Source organism: Sturnus vulgaris, chromosome 22, assembly GCF_052056855.1.
Source record: "Sturnus vulgaris isolate bStuVul1 chromosome 22, bStuVul1.hap1, whole genome shotgun sequence".
In the NCBI taxonomy this organism is placed as follows: domain Eukaryota; kingdom Metazoa; phylum Chordata; class Aves; order Passeriformes; family Sturnidae; genus Sturnus; species Sturnus vulgaris.
The window spans coordinates 5,971,337-5,990,478 of NC_142264.1; the positions used below are offsets into that span (position 1 = coordinate 5,971,337).

Consider the following 19,142-nt stretch of genomic DNA (forward strand, 5'->3'; position numbering starts at 1 on the left):
AGCACCTTTGTTTTCCTGCCCTAAATCCCTGGTGTATTAACACAGTGTTTCAAAGAAAGTTACAGCTTCTTTTATGCACAGCCTTAGGAACAGAAGGCAGTTGTGAGCCATCTCATCTGATCAGGAGAACATACTGTACTCGGTATGTGGCCAAAGCATCCAGGCGTGGAGCATCTGCGTCACATCAACAACAGGTCAGCTCCCAGGGGAACAGGGAGCACAGGTGGAGCAGCAGCAGGTCCTTCTGTGCTCTGCAGCACATCCCTTCTGCCCTGCTGCTGACAGCTGGATGACACAACTGAACAGAGTGCCCCAGCAGTAGCACCATCCTATGGAACCGTGGTGCCTCTGTCAGCTGAGGAAGCTGATAGAGAGTCAGAGCACAAAACAGTCACTGCCAGAGGAACCCTGGCTTCTACTGTTCCAAGCCAAGAATCACAGTCTGCTCAAGGTACATGATTGAGGGGGAAACAGCAACAAGATTAATATAGATGCTTCCTTCATCCCATTTTCAAAGGGATGGCAAATGAAGAAAAAAAGTGGGATAGAGAAGGAACCTTTTATCAGAAAAAAAAAAAAAACCAACCTTTCTCCCTCTCTCCTCACTTCTTAAGAATTCTTTTAATACAAGTGCTCCTTCAGCCCTTGCTGCAGACACTTCTGTCTCTTCTAGTCAAGGGCTATGCCGTTTGCTTATTATTCACCGATAAGGGAAAAAACAGTGAATTTTTATCTCTTAGAGATAAACAGGACAGAGGAAAGCCACAGAGGGAGATGCAATCCATCACTGTGACGAAGACACAGCACCACCACACCAGGAGGACAGCATGGTATAGGGGTGGCCCAGACCCAGATCCCTCTTCCTCCATCACAGCACTAAATTCTGAGAGGAGATCAACAGTGGAGCACAGTGTGGGAGAATTCTCCAGCAACCCCCATGGTATGCTGAGGTCAGAAGCTCTTTCAGGAAGTAGACTCCCAGCATATAGAGGAAAGATCCCTTAACAAAAGGATGTTTTCAGATATAACCTTTCAGAATAGTTTCCTCAGTTTTCCAGCCAGCTGATGGTGCTTCTTCCAGCTCAGGGAAAGAGTTTCTGCTTTATCAGTCCTTCCTGTCGCCTTCCGCTCTGTCACCCCTGACACCGAGGTGACATTCACGTCAAATCCGAAGGTGTGCAAGTCACTGGAAACTCTGCCTGGAGCACAAACAGCCCCATCACCCTCAGCCCCTGCTGGTAGGGGACCAGGTACAGAGGGCATTCACAAGTTTCATTTTCCTCTATATCTGCTGGATGGAGATGTGTGACTGGAGAAGTTCTCAGCTGAATTAGGATAGTTTAAAAAGGTGGGGACTCATGGTGTAAAATGGGAAAATAGCTGCATAGACATGCACCACTGACTTCTGCTAGAAACATTAAGAAGCCCAAATCAGTTCTGCCTGGAACAAGGCTGGTCCACAGGCCAAGACTGCAATCACCCTTGTCTGGTGTGACATCTCATTTCTGAGCTGCTTCAGATCATCTTCACAGAGAACACATCTGTCTTTTTCACAGGAGACCAAGCAAGATACCAGCCCAAGAGATGACAAGTACTTGAGATTTGGTCTCCAGTTCTGGGCTGGAGGAAGTCAGTCTCCTTTAAATGCCACAAAACACAACTGAAGACTGAGCAAAAAGGAAGTAGGTTAGAACATGACCTGAATAAGGTCTCCAGGTTAACTCCACCATAGAAATGTGCCTTCAGGCTTCCTTTAATTCTGCCTTCCCAAATCCTGTGGAAAGCTTGAGGATGGACATCACAGGAGGCAAAGGCTGATACATTTACTGTCTCTTCCTCCAGCTATGTTGGTCTCCCTGGACATGCAGCTCTGCAGAATGAATAACCTTCCCAGTGTGAATTTAATGAAAGAGAAACTGATGGCCCTAGAGAACATGCCCTAATTGGCAACAAAAAAGGAACGATGTGGGCAGCCACATTGCCTTCTCCCACCCAGCAGAGCAGAACACAGGAGCTAGTGCAGCACACCCTTCACAGCCAGTTGCCTCCATGGCCTCAGAAAGGATATTGATGAGAAGGAATTCTAACATGGCTGTGTGTGACCGAAGCATCTGCTTATTAGAAGCCAGCAGCAGTGACTCATTTTCAAACAAACATGATTTCGGGTACTGTGTGAGCTCAGCTTCTAAGCCAACATTGTCTCTTGATCCAGCACAAGGAGGAGAAGGGGGTGGCCCATTGTCTGTCCCACAGCATAGGCAAGAAAATGCAAGGAAGAGAAACCAAGACAAAGATCCCTGCTGATCCGTTTGGCTTTTGCCTCGGTGTCTCCTGTGTTTTGGCAGGCAGTGATTCCTGCTGTAGGCTCCTGCCTGCACTCCTGAGGCAGCGAGGTGCCTGCCTAGCTGGCTGCTGTGCTCTGGAGAACAGAATTGGAGTCTGTTTCTTTATGAGAGACTTGTTGCCAGAAGCCAGAGAGTTCACATCTGACTCAGAACTTCCCCAAAGTTTGAGGACATGCAGATCATCTCTCCAACCCCCATCTCAAATCCACATCCAGTGCAATCTGGATTCTGTCCCAGCAAGTCAAGTCTTTTCGGAAATTAGGAAATTTGGGAAATCTTAACTCAGACTTAAACTAAGAACTAATGAACATCTCTCCAGATTGGTCCACTCAGCAGCCACTGGTTTCTAAGGGGTGTAAAGCACTAGCAGGAGACAAGACCATCATTGCTCTGTTACATTTGCCCTTTCTGTGCTCTTACCTTTGAGTAGGTTTTTCCGCCCTTCAGCTCCTATATTGGGAGACAAAACAAAACAGGAAAAGCAGCTATTATATCTGCTGGGGAAACAGGGGGAAAGTCATTACACAGTCCTGGAATCTGCTCTCAGCATTCATAAGCCTCTCTCTCTCGGGTTACCACCACCTTGGTCACTCCCATCCTCCATCAAGGACTCTTCTTGGAGAGAGAGGGGCTCTGTTCCAGCATATCCTGTCCCAAACAATCTTCCCTTCCCACCACAGTCCACACAATTTTTCTTGCTGCCAAAAAGCAGCCAGTAACCAACTTCCAGAACACTACTGGTGGTACTACCTGCCAGAAGCAAAGCTGGATGCTCACCTTACGGACAGACACTCGACAGATGCAGGGGTCCAGGAGTCCTGTGGCAGGGTTGGCACTCATTTTACACACAAAGGTGAATTTCTTTTTCCAGCGGACACAGTTTTCCTGAACTTCCTCTCTATGAGAATGATAAAAAAAAAAAATTCAAATAAAGGTACAAAGCTAAATTAAGACCAGCTCTTAAGTATTTTTTTTTTAATGATTGGCATCCTAGTCCATAAAGATCCTTTGCAACAACTCGGTTCACTGCACCACACAAAGGTGTTCAGTTAGCATCAAGCTTTTCACTAGTCAGTACAGGTAAAATCCACTCAGGTTACAGAAATACTAATCATCTCATCAACAGCATTTGCCTTTAAAACTCTCACAAGCTCTCTGACACTTCCTGCTCAGCTGGTTTAGCTGATTCACCGTCCAGCCTGCATGTAATAAATCTCCATACCTGAACTGGGCTGAAGGTTCACAAGCTTATCTTTCTCCAGCACGTCTGTTTGTACAGTCTCTGCACAGCAAACTGCTGTGTGTCCTGGATGGCCTGTCCTTCCCTGCTCCTCGGGCTGGGACTAAGCCAGTGAGGATGGAAGCTTGGAGGACAAAACATACGTGGAAAAGCTCCTGGTGCAAGCAGACAGGGCCACACCAAGCAAGCACCACGCTTCAAATCCTGCAGGGGCTCAGCCAGGGAAGAGGTGGTTTTGCTTGCACAGCTTCTGAGCAGACCATCCTGATCTCTAGGGCGAGTGGAGAAGCACATGGCTCTGGCATAGCCTGAGCCTGCAGGAGGAAGAGGAGAAGCCTTCCTGAATGCAGGAATCACTTCAGGTACAGCTCTGGCTTCTGCAAGGCCCTCAGGGAAAGCTGGATTTGACCTTTCCACGGAGGCTGGTTCAAAGGAGCCTGGAAACAAGGTGTGTGGGTCCTTCCACAGGGCTCTGGTGTCCTCCTGAGCCTCTGCAGGACCTGATCCATTTATGGCTCAGAGCTTGGCCCCCAGCCAAGTCAGCTCTCAAAGTAATGAGGCCGGGGTAGGAAGGGAAGGCACTGCTGACAGCTGTGAGCAAGCAAGTTTGACTCTTATCTCTCCTCCTAGCACAGGACAAAGGGGCAAGGGCAGCTGATAAACTGTTTGCTTTAGCAGGGAAAGGGAGGTTTCCCACCATCTGACCCAGGCATGGTGTAAGCCAAAGGGCTTGGTGGCAAAGGGGAGAATGATCAGCCCTGGTAGTGTCTCTTCTTCTGGGAAGAAGGAGAAGTTGTAGCTCACACTGCCATTATGGCAACCTCGAGGTGAGCCCACCAGGACAGATGCAGGAGGTCCCTGATAGTCCTCCAAGACACTCTGTGGGACCAAATGTGCCAGCCAAGGCAGACACAGAGAACAGAAAAGGAGTAGCTGGCAAAAAACTGAAACCTGTAAATCTCTGTAATGTAGATAAAGGCTGATCATCCCTATTTAAAACAAGAGAAAACAGAAGGCAACAATTCCTTCAAAGTAAAGAACTTAAATCCCTTCCAGACAGAACTCAAGCTTGCTGTTGAAGTCAGTAAAAAGTGAGACATCTAAGTGCCAAAAATACCTTTGAATCTGAAATTATTAATTCAAGATGAGATCTGGTTCTCATTATTCCACTCAACTCACCCCATCTCTCTCAGACAAGGGGAAGAAACACATCCAGAGGGATTAAAAAGGTTTTGCCTGTAATAAAATATTGACCATGCCAGCCAAATTAGGCATGCTACATTTCAAATATGGGTGCCTTAAACCTGCCTCAACAATAAGCATCTTAAATGACCTAAAGGAAGGAAAAACTCAAGATACAGATGAGGAAAGGTATGCAACAGAATGGAAATCCACCTCTGAACATATGCTTCAGGAACACAAGGCAGGTACAGGGGGATACAGGAAACACTGAATATTTTAGCAGCATTAGTCACCTTTGGAAAGGAAGTGCTATTTTCTAGAAAGCAAGGCTAGTGCTAAAGCTACTACAGATACCAGAGCTCTAAGTGAATGCTGGAAGGCAGCTACAAGTGAAAGATATTCACTCAGACAGCAGCACAGTGCTGCACACCTTGTTCCCAGCCCTGATCAGAGCTCTGACTCCTGCCAGACCAGAGCATTCACGGGACTAAGCTCCAGCTCCCAGGGCACATGCCTGGCTCCCACAGCTGCACGATCATCAGGGGCATCAAGAGCTGCTCCAGCATGCGAGTTTCCTTACTCAGGAGTTCTTGCTCCTTTTACAATGCAGCCATGATTAAGCATCTGCTGGATGCTGCTAAGTCCAATGAAGGCTAATTGCTTCAAAATGTGGTAAAAAGTACTGATTAGCAATAAAGAGCTCCATAGCTAATTTGCCTTTAGCATAAGCTCCTCTAACAGACATTCTGCTTCTTATTAAGGATGTACCTTGGCTTTCCAAAACTGCTGTAGATGCCACACAGTGCAAGGGATTAGGAAAAGGATTTGGGGGTGTTATGTTACCCACAGCACTGTGATCATGGATCTGAGCTGCAGGTGCACACATAGCTTGGGGTTTTGGAACAGTCTGCATAGGGCAAGAAGTTTATAAGACAAAATCCAGAGCTGCTTTCCAGTCACAAGTTTCACAATCATTCAATAATGAATTTCAACCTTTTTTGGTTTTTTTACTTTAACGGGTGGGGGCTGGGTCTGTATCATTAGACAAGCAAGCAACAGCTCTATTGTTTCAAACAAACTCTAAAAAATTAGTTCCACATTTCCAAACGATGGCATGTGGAAAAGCAATGGGCTTTGCCTGTCCACCTCCCTTCGAGCTATCGTTAGGCTGGTAATTAGAGAACACTAAAACAGGGACAAAAAAAAAAGGAGAACTCAGAGGATGAGCAGTTTTGTATTTAGCCTGGAATATTCTCTGATGTACAATTAGGAACCATCATACAGAAACAAAAAACACCCAAGGAGCATGGTGAGGGCTGCACTGAGTTCTCTTTTGTTCTAATCACAAGGCAACTAAAAGTAAAGCAGAAATGAACAGCTTCAAACCAGAAGTGTCTAATTTAAAATTTTACTCTGTATTTGGAGAACCAGAAATAGTTCACACCAATGCCAGGTCTAGGTGCCAATTCAACGGGTCTTCAGAAGTCTTATTTTAAAAAAAGCTGTCTGTATCATTTTGCAAAAAGACTCCCAGAAGGTTGAATCCCTGCCAAGCTAAGCTTTGCCCTCTTCTGACTTCAGACTTATTCAAAGCTGTGTAATTACTCTTTCCAGACCTAAATATATTTCCTCAGAATAAACCAGTGCAATCCTGTGGCAGTTTTTGTGAAAAGTGCAGTTTTGGAAAGAGTTTTGTGAGGTCGTCTAATCCTGGAGCTGCTCATCTACCTCCAGGAACAGTTTTCTGCATCCCTCATCCTACCCCTTGAGAGAAGATTTACCTAAAAACCAGCAGCTGGAAGATGCTTCACCATAGGATGGTGAGAATTCAAGTAATGGGAACGATGCACAGCGGGGACTCACTGCTTTACCTGCTTTTGGAGAGGCAGCAGTGAACTCAGGGAAGCCTCCAAGGCCACTTTGGGTTGAGATCTCACACCCAGCTCTGAAGACAGGCAGAAAAACACACAACAAACAGACCTTAAAGAAGAGATGTTTCCCAACTGTGATTTAAGTGCCATGGACAGACTAGCACTGTTACAGAAAGCTGCAAGGCTCACTCTCAATTCAAGCTGGTAAATCAAACACTTCTAGAAAAAGGCCACATACACGACCCATGCTATCTTGGGCTACTGTGAACCTCTCTCCCACATGAAAACCCAGCTAATGAAACACTAGAGCAGAGATTAAAACTTCTATTTACAGACTCAGAGCTGAGTTGTGGGTATCAACCTTCCAACACATCACCCGCTGAAACACTTCTGCCTTGTTGAAGCATTCAGAAAAGCAGATGTTTCACTCTTGCTTTATGGCAATTGTCACACATAAGACAGTGTCATAAAAAGGCCACAACATTACTGGAAGGGCTGCAGCAACAAAAAATAGCTTTTAATGCCAAACGTTTCACTAGAGCAGTGTGTCTGATGTTTCATGCATGAGGCAAACGTGGGAAAACCTCAGGCTAAATGGGACAGTATAGAGATAAGCACACACAAAGAGCTGCTTATTCAGATTTACTCCTCCTCCTCACACAGAGGGGAAGGGTAAGCTTTCCTATTTCTGATGCTCAGTCCACATGCTCACTGTCCCCCCTCTGAGATGTGGATCTGTGTCAGAGCCTTCAAGCAGAACTAATCCCCCTCTCAGCAGACCCAGTCCTCTGCACCCTCCTCGCTGGTTCACCACTGCAGCAGGAGCAGCAGCATCTTATCTGATAGTGCACAGGAGAGATAATACCATTTTAAAGAGGCTGCCAAGCCAACACCCACCATAGATTCTTTTAAGTACAATGAAAAACAGCCCTTCAAGGGGCCCTGACACATATCAGCAGTGGGCCTTTTGGGGAGTAAGAGAACACCCCTGCAATGCAGGTACGATCCCCTCAATCACAGAGGGGGGATAAAGAAACAAAAAAATCACATTATTTCAGCAGATTGCACCTGAAAGGCATTAATCTGCAGAGACACAGTTAAAACAGTCCCATCTAATCCTCAGCCCTTCCAAAGGCTGAACTAGAACAGAATCACTGACAATTCTATGGCCTTGCAAAGCCTGGAACAATCCTGCATTTTGCTCCAGAGAAGACAGTTACTATTTTAACCAGGTTATCTAGTGCAAAGCTGTAGGAGAGACCTTTGGTAAGGGCAAGGAAAAAACCCCTGAAAAGCCTGTTTCAAAACTGACTTTTTAAGATGCTCAGGAACCAGTATTCACACTCCAGCGTTCACAGCACAATAAATATATCCCATCCTACTAACACAGCAGGTACTGCTACAAATAATGCCTAATCACTGCCTATAAAACACAGGAATTACAAAAGTGGGTGAACATACATATGTAATACAAAGCAAGCCCTCATTTAACCATTAGCTGGTTTAGATTTACAACCCAGAACCTGCAGGTATCTCCAAATAAAGGGGTTAGGACAGGGCACTTCACGGCAGTACGTACATCATTAAAGAAAAATGCAGCTCTGAGGCTTTGCCATCCAGATGCCTGGCAAGGAGAAGGGAGAGGAATCCACTGTGGGCAGACAGAACAGGAACAGGTCCCATCAGTAAAGCTTAGGCTGCCATGACCCGCTTAATTTTGTTGTCAAGCTCAGGGAGGCCAAACACAGGTAGGAAAGCAGAAGTAAACACAATGTAGCAATAGGTGCTGGAAGCTCAGTGGAAATATATCCCAGGAATGAGGAATGACACACCACATCCCTTGGGAACATCATACAGAATGATAAAAACCGGCTGGATGCACACTGCATGAAATCCTAGTTTAACCTGGGGGCGGATATATGCTTTACAAGTTTACACTGAGGGGTTTTGCCTTCCCTGAGCAGGAGCAGTGCAAGGGCTGCAGGGAACTCCCAACAATAAAGTTACTCTGCTGTGCCTGAGCTGACATCACTAGCCAGAACAACTGCCAACCCAAGGAGCTGGACATCTCCCCCTCTGCAAACAACCCCGTATTCTACAGCTGACAAGTGCTGGTTGTTGTTCAGTAGACATGAGCAGTTATGATGAAAAAATGGCTCAGAGACAGATGATGCAGACTGTGTTACTGAGAGAACTAAGAAAGCCTTTGTCATTTCAAACAAGTCTTACTTGGATGTTTCACTGCAAGTGTTTTAAACAAGAGTTCAGCAGTAAGGTCACTCTATTTACCACCTACTCACAAAATTAACTTCTGAACTCCCAGCAAACCCATTCCAGTGGCCCATGGTGAAGGAGGAACACCTACCCTCGTCTCCCCTGTGGCATCAGCTTACACCTGTTCAGTTCTTCATTTGCACCAGAGCAGTGATATGTAAATCTCTCTAAATGCTAAACATGTTCACCAATGCTTTTAGAATGAAGCAATTGCACAAGCCAGTGTTTTTGAGGGAGAACAAGGCAAGCCCCAAAATGACTGTAGGGCTTTACCTGCTGTCTCAGCTCTACCTCACAGCAGGAGATGGACATACATCCACTCCTGCTGCTCACTGGCAGCTGGGGAGGTGGGGAAGAGTGAAGGGGGAAGGAAGAGTAGGGGAAAGTCAGCTCAGGAAACCAGATTGCACTTACGCAGTTAAGAGCACAGGCTGCTTAATCCCTACTCCACTGGACATGAGACAAATACAGGAAAAAGGATTAACGGCAAATGTACAGGAAAAAAAAAAAAAGCTAATGGAAGAAACTCCAGGCACAACTGAGAAACCAAGGTAAGGAACAGTCCAGGTGGCTTCAGTGGGGGACAGGAGATGATGACGACAGCACCAAGTATGTGAAAGGCAGCTGAGGAAAGAACTGGAGCAAAAACAATAAGGCAAGCATGAAATAAAAACAGTATTCAAAGAATGATTTAGAAATCGTCCTTAGAAGTAAGTTGGTAAGCTTTGACTTTTTATGGCTTTATTTCCAGAAAAAGCCTATTTCTGTAACGTACATCTTGGAAACTGTGTGTTACAGTTCCCTCCAAGGCAGGGATCAATCTTGATAAAGGTCCACCAGTACAGACCAGGGAGTGATAATCCCTCCTGCAGAATGGGGGTGGCAGTCAGTCAACCACCAGAACAAAACTCTCCAGCATCAGCATTCCTAAATGTGTATTAACAGCTTCTTTGAAAGTAATTCTGTTATGTCTGGACTTCAGTCACATGAACCCAGACATGTATTTTCTAAGTGACAGACATGAAATGCTGCATTTCATGCACTCTGTCCCATAGGCAAGAGCTTTCCAGTGCAGTGCATCCCAAGTACTCCAGATCACTGCTAGGTAGCCAGGCTCTCCAGCACTTTCAGGGCTTCTCAAATCACTAGGACTTATTCGAGAAGAACTATTTCCAACCATTCCTTGTATCTAATTCTTAAAACTATTAAGCTCCTCCTAACATGAATTATGTTAAAAATACTATAAGAAATGAAACAATGGAGGTTATTTAAAAGAATCACATGCAGCTGGTCACCAAGTGTTACAGGAAAAGCTGAATAAGGAAACAAAAATTGTGCCAAATGGAGAAAGTCAGTCACAGAAAAATGACCCTTTAGAACTCAAACTGTAGAAAAAGTCAGATGAGTTTTGGAAGGGTAAGCAAGGGTGGAGCAGGGAGAAGGCATGGAGAAAGAATTCTAACAGACTTGGCTGCAAGCAGTAAGGGATGGATACATGGTGTTTTAAAGATGGGACATGCCCAGCAGAGCCACTCTGCTTTGAGGTATTTGTAATTTACATTCTGTCTTCTGGAAGCAAAGAAGAAAAGCTGGACATCAGGAAAACAAATCCAAGAAGGGAGTGTAACAGTAAGTGCTGTGCAATACATCTATTGTTACACACTGTGCTGAAGGCAGACCAACCCAAAGCAACACATATCCAAGGACTTCTTGCCACATCTACAGAGCACGAGCTCTTCCTGGTCTGAGGCCAGGGATGTGTGCCAGGAGCAAAAACATCACAAGCAGAGAACTACCAAACTCTTAAGTGTAAAGAAAGGAATAACTGGATAGATGACTCAGTTACTAAAACACAAGTCTGTAATAATGTGCGTATTGAATGCTGAAAGATGCATTTGCTTTTTCTGAACTCTCATCATGCACTGAGTCACCACACCAACTCCTACTTCCATTGTCCTGACAGACTATGTCGGAGCTGGGTTAGCCAACAATGAGCCATGTGCCAGGCTGCCAAGCCCACCACCAGTGTCTTCCTCCCATAAGCAAACCCACAAAGATTTAATTTCCAGAAGAAAGTGGAGCAGGTCTGCCCTGCAGATTGCACTTGAGGATGCACAGATCAGCCACCAGCTGTCACATTCAGGGTTTTCTATGCCAGTGGTCCCTTCTCCAGCCTGACTCACATCTGTTGTTACTCTTGCTTTGTGCTACCTTCACACCCACCGTGCTCTGAAGAACTTGTCTAACTCTGGGCCTAAATACCTCTTAGATCTAATACTCTACAACAATAACCACTGAACAATCAAATGTGCATAAAACAGGGATGAAGGCAACTTAACTAAGTTACCTCTTATGAATTCTAACCTACACCTCCTGTCCAGCCAGCTAGACTTACATGGGGATGAAAAAACCCACACTGAGAGAATTCCCTGTTACTTGGGGGTAGAAGGCACAGAAAGAGGGGTGTTTAGGCTCATTATCAACAACTGCATAGTAAACTCCACGAAAGTTAAAACGGGGTGAAAAAAAATAAAAAGATCCCAACCCTTCCAGGGCCTGTTGGCCCCTTGGACAAATCACAATTCAAATTTCCCCTGTGGTAATAACAGACCAAGGAACTAAAGCTTCAGAAGGTCCCAAACACTTCAGAAAAAAAATAAAAGAGTTTGCTCTGTACAGATGCTTACAAGATACAGAAACACATATTGACTCTGAAATTTACTGTATCACAACGTGACATTTCTCGAAAGCCTTTTCACTTCTGGCAGACCACAGATGTAAAATGAAGACACACTGATTATCTGTTGCTGGTGTATTTATAAACTTTCTTCATCCCCTAAGTGTTAGCTGTCATTCTGAGAGATTCCAGATTTGCATTTTGCTGACTAAATTTAAACTCCCAGTGAAGAAAGACAGAAACATAAACTCCACCAAGGAGAACTCTGACAATGTGCCCACCTCACAGGGCATAAGACATGGCTACAACTCTATATTGCAATAAAGCTAGCTTTGAACACAAGATGCTCTTATGAAGAAAAAGCTACTTATAAAGAGAAAAGCTACCTTTCAAAACAAACAAACAAAAAAATCAACTTGCCCCTCAAGATGAGAAAAATCCAGACATGAGTCAATTCAATAGGCTAAGGCTTTGTTGAATTAGTAAATCTGGCAAATGAAAACTCAGAAGGGAATCAACACAAGACTAGGAACAACATCACTAACACAAGTGATGTGCAGAGACAAATGTTTTTGCCTCTAAGGCAGGTTTAGGGCATGTGAAGACATCATGATGCCAGAAGAATTAAGTAACTTTTTTTGCCAATATCAACCCTGCTTCAACCAGGAGAGTTTGCCAAGGTAGCTGTACCAGAGAGGTCTTTATAGTGCAAATTAACCTGCACATGAGGGCAAGTTAATTTCTGGAATAATTTCATTAATACCATATGATGTAATACTGCAATTTGGCTCGAACATGCTGAAGAGTCTTTCAGTAAATAAGCTGCCTGAAGTCAACCCTAGTGCTAAAAGTAGGTTTAGTTACCCAAGAGGTAACACCCAACCATGCTCAGACGTGTTCCCCTATGAGTCACTTCTATAGAGCACATATTTACTCAAAACAAATACAATAGTCCAGGAGAAGGCCCTTTATACCTCAGCACCAACTTTGTCATTCTGGGATCAACACAGGTGTTTATGATGGCTCCTTTATAGAGGCACCACTCAGCAGAACAAACCAGGTCACCGGTTTTACGGACAAGGTCCAAACACGTTCTCCCTGAACCTCTGTCCCCTCCATCAACATCTATCACTGCTGGTGTTTATCAGCAAAAAAGCCACTCAGCAGGAGGGGTTCGGAAATGAGAAAAGGCTGCTGAGCAAAGCTTGTTGACCCCTGACTCACCACTGTACTAGTGATGGGCTGGGACTCCTAAATCTGCCTCTCCCAACTCTATCTTCCCTTCTGCCCCAGTTTCAGTGTTGGAGTCAGAAAGAGGAAAGAGAAAAGGGTCTGAGACACAGCAGTTAGAGCTCATTTTGCTCCTCTGGAGCCAGAGCTGCAGACAAACACAATTCTCTAAGAACGACCAATATCTCATGGTGCCACTTGTCCTAAAGAGACAAAAGTGATTTCATAAATTACATCTTGTTTAAAAGCAGAATATGGGAGAGTTCTGCATTTAGAGGCAGCAACGAGTGCTGGTTAAGACCTTGGGAGATGTCAGCACAGGATCCCATTGCAGGAGCAGATTTCTGAGGATCAGAGAGGCTTCACCTCCTCTGTGGCTGTCACCACAAGCTGTACTCAGACACGCTCCCTTGATTCTCCCCTGTCGAGAGCAAATGACATTGGAGATGTACTGCATCACTTCTGGAGTGAAAACAACAGGCAGGGCTGTTTTGAAAGAACAGATGCACTTGCACTTACAGCAGGAAAAGTCATCACTATAAACCTACATCAGAAATGGACCTTAAAGAGAACAGGAGCCACAGTATGATCAGCTACTCCCTGTACAGCACAAAAAGGGTGTTCAACAAAGCAGAAAGGCAGCAAAGGACAGCAACAGTTGTAGGAAATACACTCCTCCACAGCACAGTTTCCCTTGCAGCAAAGAGCACTGCAGGCTACCAAAGGTACAAACGAGCAACACCGCACTTGAAGGAATTTGACATTTATATAGATGGAATAGCCAGGCGTTACCAGAACAGGCCACTGACAGAAGCCAAGGAAAGCTTTCCTGCAGGGGGGTTACTGCATAATTAATCTGTAACACAGACAAGCAGACTACCTCTGCTCAGCCCTTAGTGCTTAGTCTGGAAGCAGGACACAGCACTAGCTGGGGCTGACTGGTTACAGCAAGGCTGCCTAAGTGCAAATGGCATTGCTTCATTTGGGAGCAATGGAGCATTAACGGCTCTGGAAAAATTGCTGAATTATAAATATCCTACGTGCCTCCCTCAGAGTCTCTGACATGCAGGCACAGCCTAAGCAAGGATGGGAAGAACAGGAATTAGCAGGAGAAATAAGCATGACAGAAACACAACTAAGGTGGAAACCCTTTCCCCAACCTACACAGATGCAAACAAAAACCCACTGAACACTACGATGCCACACCCAACCTCACCTTTGCTGTCTCAAGCATGGATAAAGCCTCAAAGTCTGATACAAAGCCAGGTTAAAAAAAAAAAAGCCAGGATTTTTTCCAGACAAGTGTTTCCTTCCTCCTCTCCTGGCTATTTGCATTTTTATTTTGATCAACAATATTATCCCTTAAAGACTGGAAACAAAAGTGACCGGACAGGGAACAAGACAGCTGGAAAACATTGGCAGGATTCACTCTGGCCTCCCCATTTTGTACTCCTCACACTCCCAACCTGTAATTCAGGAGAAATGGAAACTCCACTGGCAGGCAGGAGCACACGTAGGCATGCACTGACCAGTCCTTCATGTGGCAGCTGGCCGAGGGAGTCTCTGTTGATCATTAACCCAATAGCCATTAGTGAAACATCTTGTTACAGTCATTTCATACAAAGTTTTATTCTGGAAGCAAAATGGAGGTATGTGACTACCCCAAATTGAAACCCTGAGGCCACATTCATTTCACAGGACTTTCTATTACAGGTGCCTTGATCTGCTTGTCCATTGTATAGTCAGACTGGAGCATAGTGCTTGCTAGTTTTTGACAGGCACTAAAGAAACCTTACATTTTGTTTTCTACATTTGGTACACTGAATGACAAGAGATGGGATTTGCCTCACTGAAGGAAACATGCAGCTCTAGAAAGCTCCAAAAGGAAGTTTTCTAGCTTTAGTTGCTTATTTCAGAGAGCACATTTCAGGGTAGTTACCAACCACATGATCTTTGTAGGTCTCTAAAGCTGCATTGCTAATTAGTGCTGCAGCTTTCTAGCCCTTCCAGAACAGTAAATCCACATAGTCTCTTCCTTCTTCCCATGTAAACACAGTGCTTTCAGGCTGAACAGATAGAGTTCATTTCTTATTTAAAGTACAGCATACAGCAGTAAAAGTATTTTTAGCTTCATCCCATCTCCTACTACAACATGGGACCTCCTTTAAGGCCTCCTCTCACCAATGAGGTAGGATAAGGCCAGCAAAGGAAAGGCATAATCCTGCTCTTGCCAGCTCAGCTACTCGCTATCTGCAGGGAGTGTGGCTGCTACAGACTGTATATGCTACTGCTTATGCAGAACATCCTGTCTCTTCCACACCTGCCTCCTCCCAATCCTTTAGTCTCCGTGTGCTTCCTCTTCATTGTCTTCCTCATCCCCATAACTCCACCCCAGTTCCTTGGCCTTATCCACTGAGCTACAGGAGTGACCCTTGAGAAGCACGTGACAATGACATCCACGACAATCAGCGATTACGAATCATGCACAACAATTCCCTTTCTTGCTCATGGGATTAAAAATACACCAAACAAGAAGGCTGTTCATGCAGTGAACACAGGCACAACTGTTTGTCTAGTGGGAAGTGCCTTTCAAACCCAGGCACTAAAATGAGATGCCGAGTCCCACTGTATGGTACCAGAGGGATCATGATGCCAAGTCCGGAGTTACAACAGCGACGTGCATCGTGTCTCCCAGCAAGTGCACTTGGCACAACATGAATAAACTGCAGGAGGAAAAAAATAAAGTCTCTCACCCTGCAGGGCAAGCAGCTGGTACTGGGGTGGGCTAACACATCTTGAAATAACACCTGAAATGATCACCTTTACAGCATGGACTACTGACACAGTGTACAGGACACTACAAAAGAAACATGCAGATCCAATTGTTGGCCCATGGAATTTCCAGAGGCTTCTGGTTACAAGAACCCACAGCTATAAAATGGTTCCTGACCCATTTCAGAGCAGGCTGCAAGCACAGTGCAGAGCTGGCAGCCCACAGAGGATGCAGAACATATCCTGTTTGAAGAAGGGAGGTCACACACAGAGCCACATCCGCCTGTCCTCGCACGGATGAGGCTTCACAGAACCACACACAGGTGGATGCTGCAGAGCTCACCATCCCACACTGCCTGAAGTGAGGGAGGTTTCTGATCTGAGGAAGACACCGGGCCCTTTCTGGAACACTACCAGATGTAGTTTCCTGCAATAAAATAATAATAAGAAATAAATCTGTACCTGCCTCATTTATCTGGAAACTGGTACCAGAACAACTTGCCACTGGCAACTTATGGCCTATTAAAATACCAACTGCTGTGCAGAGAGACCACAGGCTGCCAAAGGCACGCATGAATTCCTCAGAAATTCAGCTACAAAGCTAGAGTCAACATTAATGGCAGCTCAAGAGCACAAAGAATAAAGAGACTGGAAGCCCTTTAGGTTTTTCCCTGTATTTCAGAAATAAATACATGTCTTAAAGGAGAAGAGCCACTCTCAACCACCTTCCCTGATTCTCAGCCAGAGCTGATGGTATTGTCACCCTACAAATTAAGTGGGCCACAGAGCCCCAGTTTCCCAGCAGACCATTAATTTTCAATGAGCAATTTTTTTTGAGTCAAGGGCTGCTTAAGTCACACAGATAAGGGTGTTGCTAAGAGTCAGCTGTCAAAGCAATGCCAGCTCAGAATCAGCGATGAGGGGGAAGTTTGAAAGCCGCCTGTATCTGAACGTATTTACTGATGCTGTACACACAGCATATCGGTTACAGCGCTTTAGATTGCGGCTTCTGCTCAGCAGAGCAGCCTCTGCCTGAGCCACAGCAGGCAGGACAGAGCCAGGGCATGAACAGAGAACTGCTCTTTACCCAACAGGATACAGCCCCCGTGGCAGGAAGGTTTTAATGTAATTCTGCCAGTCTTGTGACAGGCTTCAACACGGTGACTGGTGACAGGAAGAGGCAAGTACGGCACAAAGCAAATCAAACCACTCTGTCACACCCTGCAGGTGTAGCAGCCAGAGCTCAGAAAAGGTGAGAGAAGTGCTCTGCAAACTCAAAACATAACTCAAGATGGTTTGTGACGGGGACCTTGCGGTGCTCCATCACTTCTGCAATTTTTCCAATGCTCTCAACTTGTGAGAGGTTAAACCTCATCCACTGCTTCTGCTCTCACAACCTGCACCTACGTTTAGCTGCTCTCCTTTTTCTCATCTTTGCTGTCTAGTTTCTCTGTATTTGTTTCAGAACGCAAGGCAGTGCAGGTACTATGCTTTAATATTATCCTGAAGTAGGTCATGTTTTATTGCAAATCATTTCTAGAGGCTGTATTCAAATCACTTCTCCATCAACACCCCCAGCCTATTCCTCAGGCTGTGCCAGGAAGGAAGGATATTATGTGAAGCTGCTCTGGAACATGAATACTAAGTCTACTGATCTGTGTAATAGGAATATTTGTAGGGAAGGTCTGCATTTCCAGACACATTTGCAACAAAAGTACTTATTTTAAAATATGTTAACACACCACATGCTCTAGCAGAGGACAGAGCCAAGCACATACTGTCCTAAAATATGGAACTGGGAGAACGGTTTAAAGTCACAACCAAGTTCCTTGCTCTACTAAACCGTGACAATCCCACTGGAATCAAAAAGCAGCACTCAGCAAGTGATCCCCTTTTCACTACAGCCAATTTTCTTCCCTCTTGGGAACTCTAGAAGAAACTATTTAGTTACCTAACCTTTGTTTTAAGGCAGACAGTACTCAAGATTCAGATCTCAACCAGGCCAAATCAGTCCTTCAGTCTCTGATTAAACAAACAGTTAACGATTTTCCGCTCTGAAAAAGCTAAACCTGGTCAGCTTAATTACCTGAAGGATCCTGTAATGTCAGGCACAATGACTATTTACGTAAAGACAGTCAAGTAGTTGATTTCTAATTCCCACCACCAAGAGCTGCATTCTGGAGGTGGCAAAACTCGCACCTCTCTTCACGAAAATTTTTGAATCACCAGCCCTGTGTTAGCAGGGCAGTACTTCTCCCCTTTATTTATGTCCTACAGAAGTGAATAAGTTCTGTTTATCACCAAGGCATTATGATGTTTTTTATCCCACCAGCTGCCAAAAGCAAGTAGCTTCAGGTCATTTGTGCCTACACGATGATGACAGAGCCACACTTACACAAAAGCTGACCTCAGTCCACAGGGAGCTGTCATTGTGAGGTGCCTTCCCAAATATCAGTGTTTCTTTGGTTTTCTGGATGCAGCAAAAATAAATAAAGTACGCAGTGGAGGAAGAGGCCTTTCAATACTGACTCAATTAAAAATTGCAAGGCTAAAACATCGTAGGCTCAGGCTGCAGCACTGACATACTTGGAGGTCAGACCACCCCAACAGGGTCAGGTCTTCCCAGATCGAGCCCCCATGCAAACAGGGCAGGGCAGGAGACAAGCTACACTCATTATTTCAAACTGCTGCAACGAGTGCCAGGATCAGAAAACCAAGCTGAAATGTTGCAGATATTTGCAAAAGCATGGCCTCAAAGGAAATACAGTCTGAGGTGCCTTCAGAAGACAACGAGGAAGGTGGGAAATGCCCTCAAAGCTGCTCAACTTATGCAAAACAGTCTCTCCTCTAGAGTCAGACAGGGGCTTTGAGAGTACAACCCCTTCCTTCAAATCCAGAAATACCAGAGCGAAACTGTTGGCAGGCTAACACAACAATGTAGGATGAGGTGTCAGGAGTCTGTGGATAACACCTGGCTTTCCACTTCCTTCACGTTGTGCGCCAGCAGTGCTTGCTGCCAACACAGAGCCAGAAATCACTCAGCACCAGGCAAAGAGCACCTGGCTGTCACTCAACATGAACTCCGTAAGCAGAGAGGGGGAATTTAATTGAGTCTTCCTCTTCTGGGATACCCAAAGACGTACATGAACTTGCTACATCAGCCTGTAGCTTTAGGCACTCAATTGGACATCCAGGATCCAGCCTGTGCTGATCCATGGATGGGATATTTCTTGCTATTATGAACTTACTGTCTCATCTCTCTAGGAACAAAGCTGCACAACCCCCTAGAAAGCTTCAAACTGCTACAAAATGCAGCCGCCCACCTGCTCCACAAAAATGGTTGCCATGAATACATCCCTACTTCTCTGTGCCTGCTATTTTTAAACATACTTGGGAGGCAACTGAATTCACTGGTGGTTGTGCTATTTAAGTATCTGGATTAATAATATTCAAGGAATATACTGGTACTTCTCTGTGGAGAAATACAGTACCTGCCTGGTCTATACCTGGCTCAGATACCTTTTCAGATGCCCAACTTCTGTAATCCAACT

General features: G+C 45.1%; 1 protein-coding gene across 1 annotated transcript in view; it reads right to left on the minus strand.

The window, feature by feature from the left end:
* Nucleotides 1-19,142, minus strand: part of EEIG1 (estrogen-induced osteoclastogenesis regulator 1) — a 37,511-nt gene that overhangs the window by 13,184 nt on the left and 5,185 nt on the right. The window contains exons 3-4 of the mRNA XM_014873138.2: nucleotides 3,123-3,243; nucleotides 2,766-2,795 (exon numbers count right to left, since the gene is read on the minus strand). Coding sequence (XP_014728624.1) covers nucleotides 2,766-2,795; nucleotides 3,123-3,243 — 151 coding nt within the window. The remainder of the gene's footprint in view (nucleotides 1-2,765; nucleotides 2,796-3,122; nucleotides 3,244-19,142) is intronic.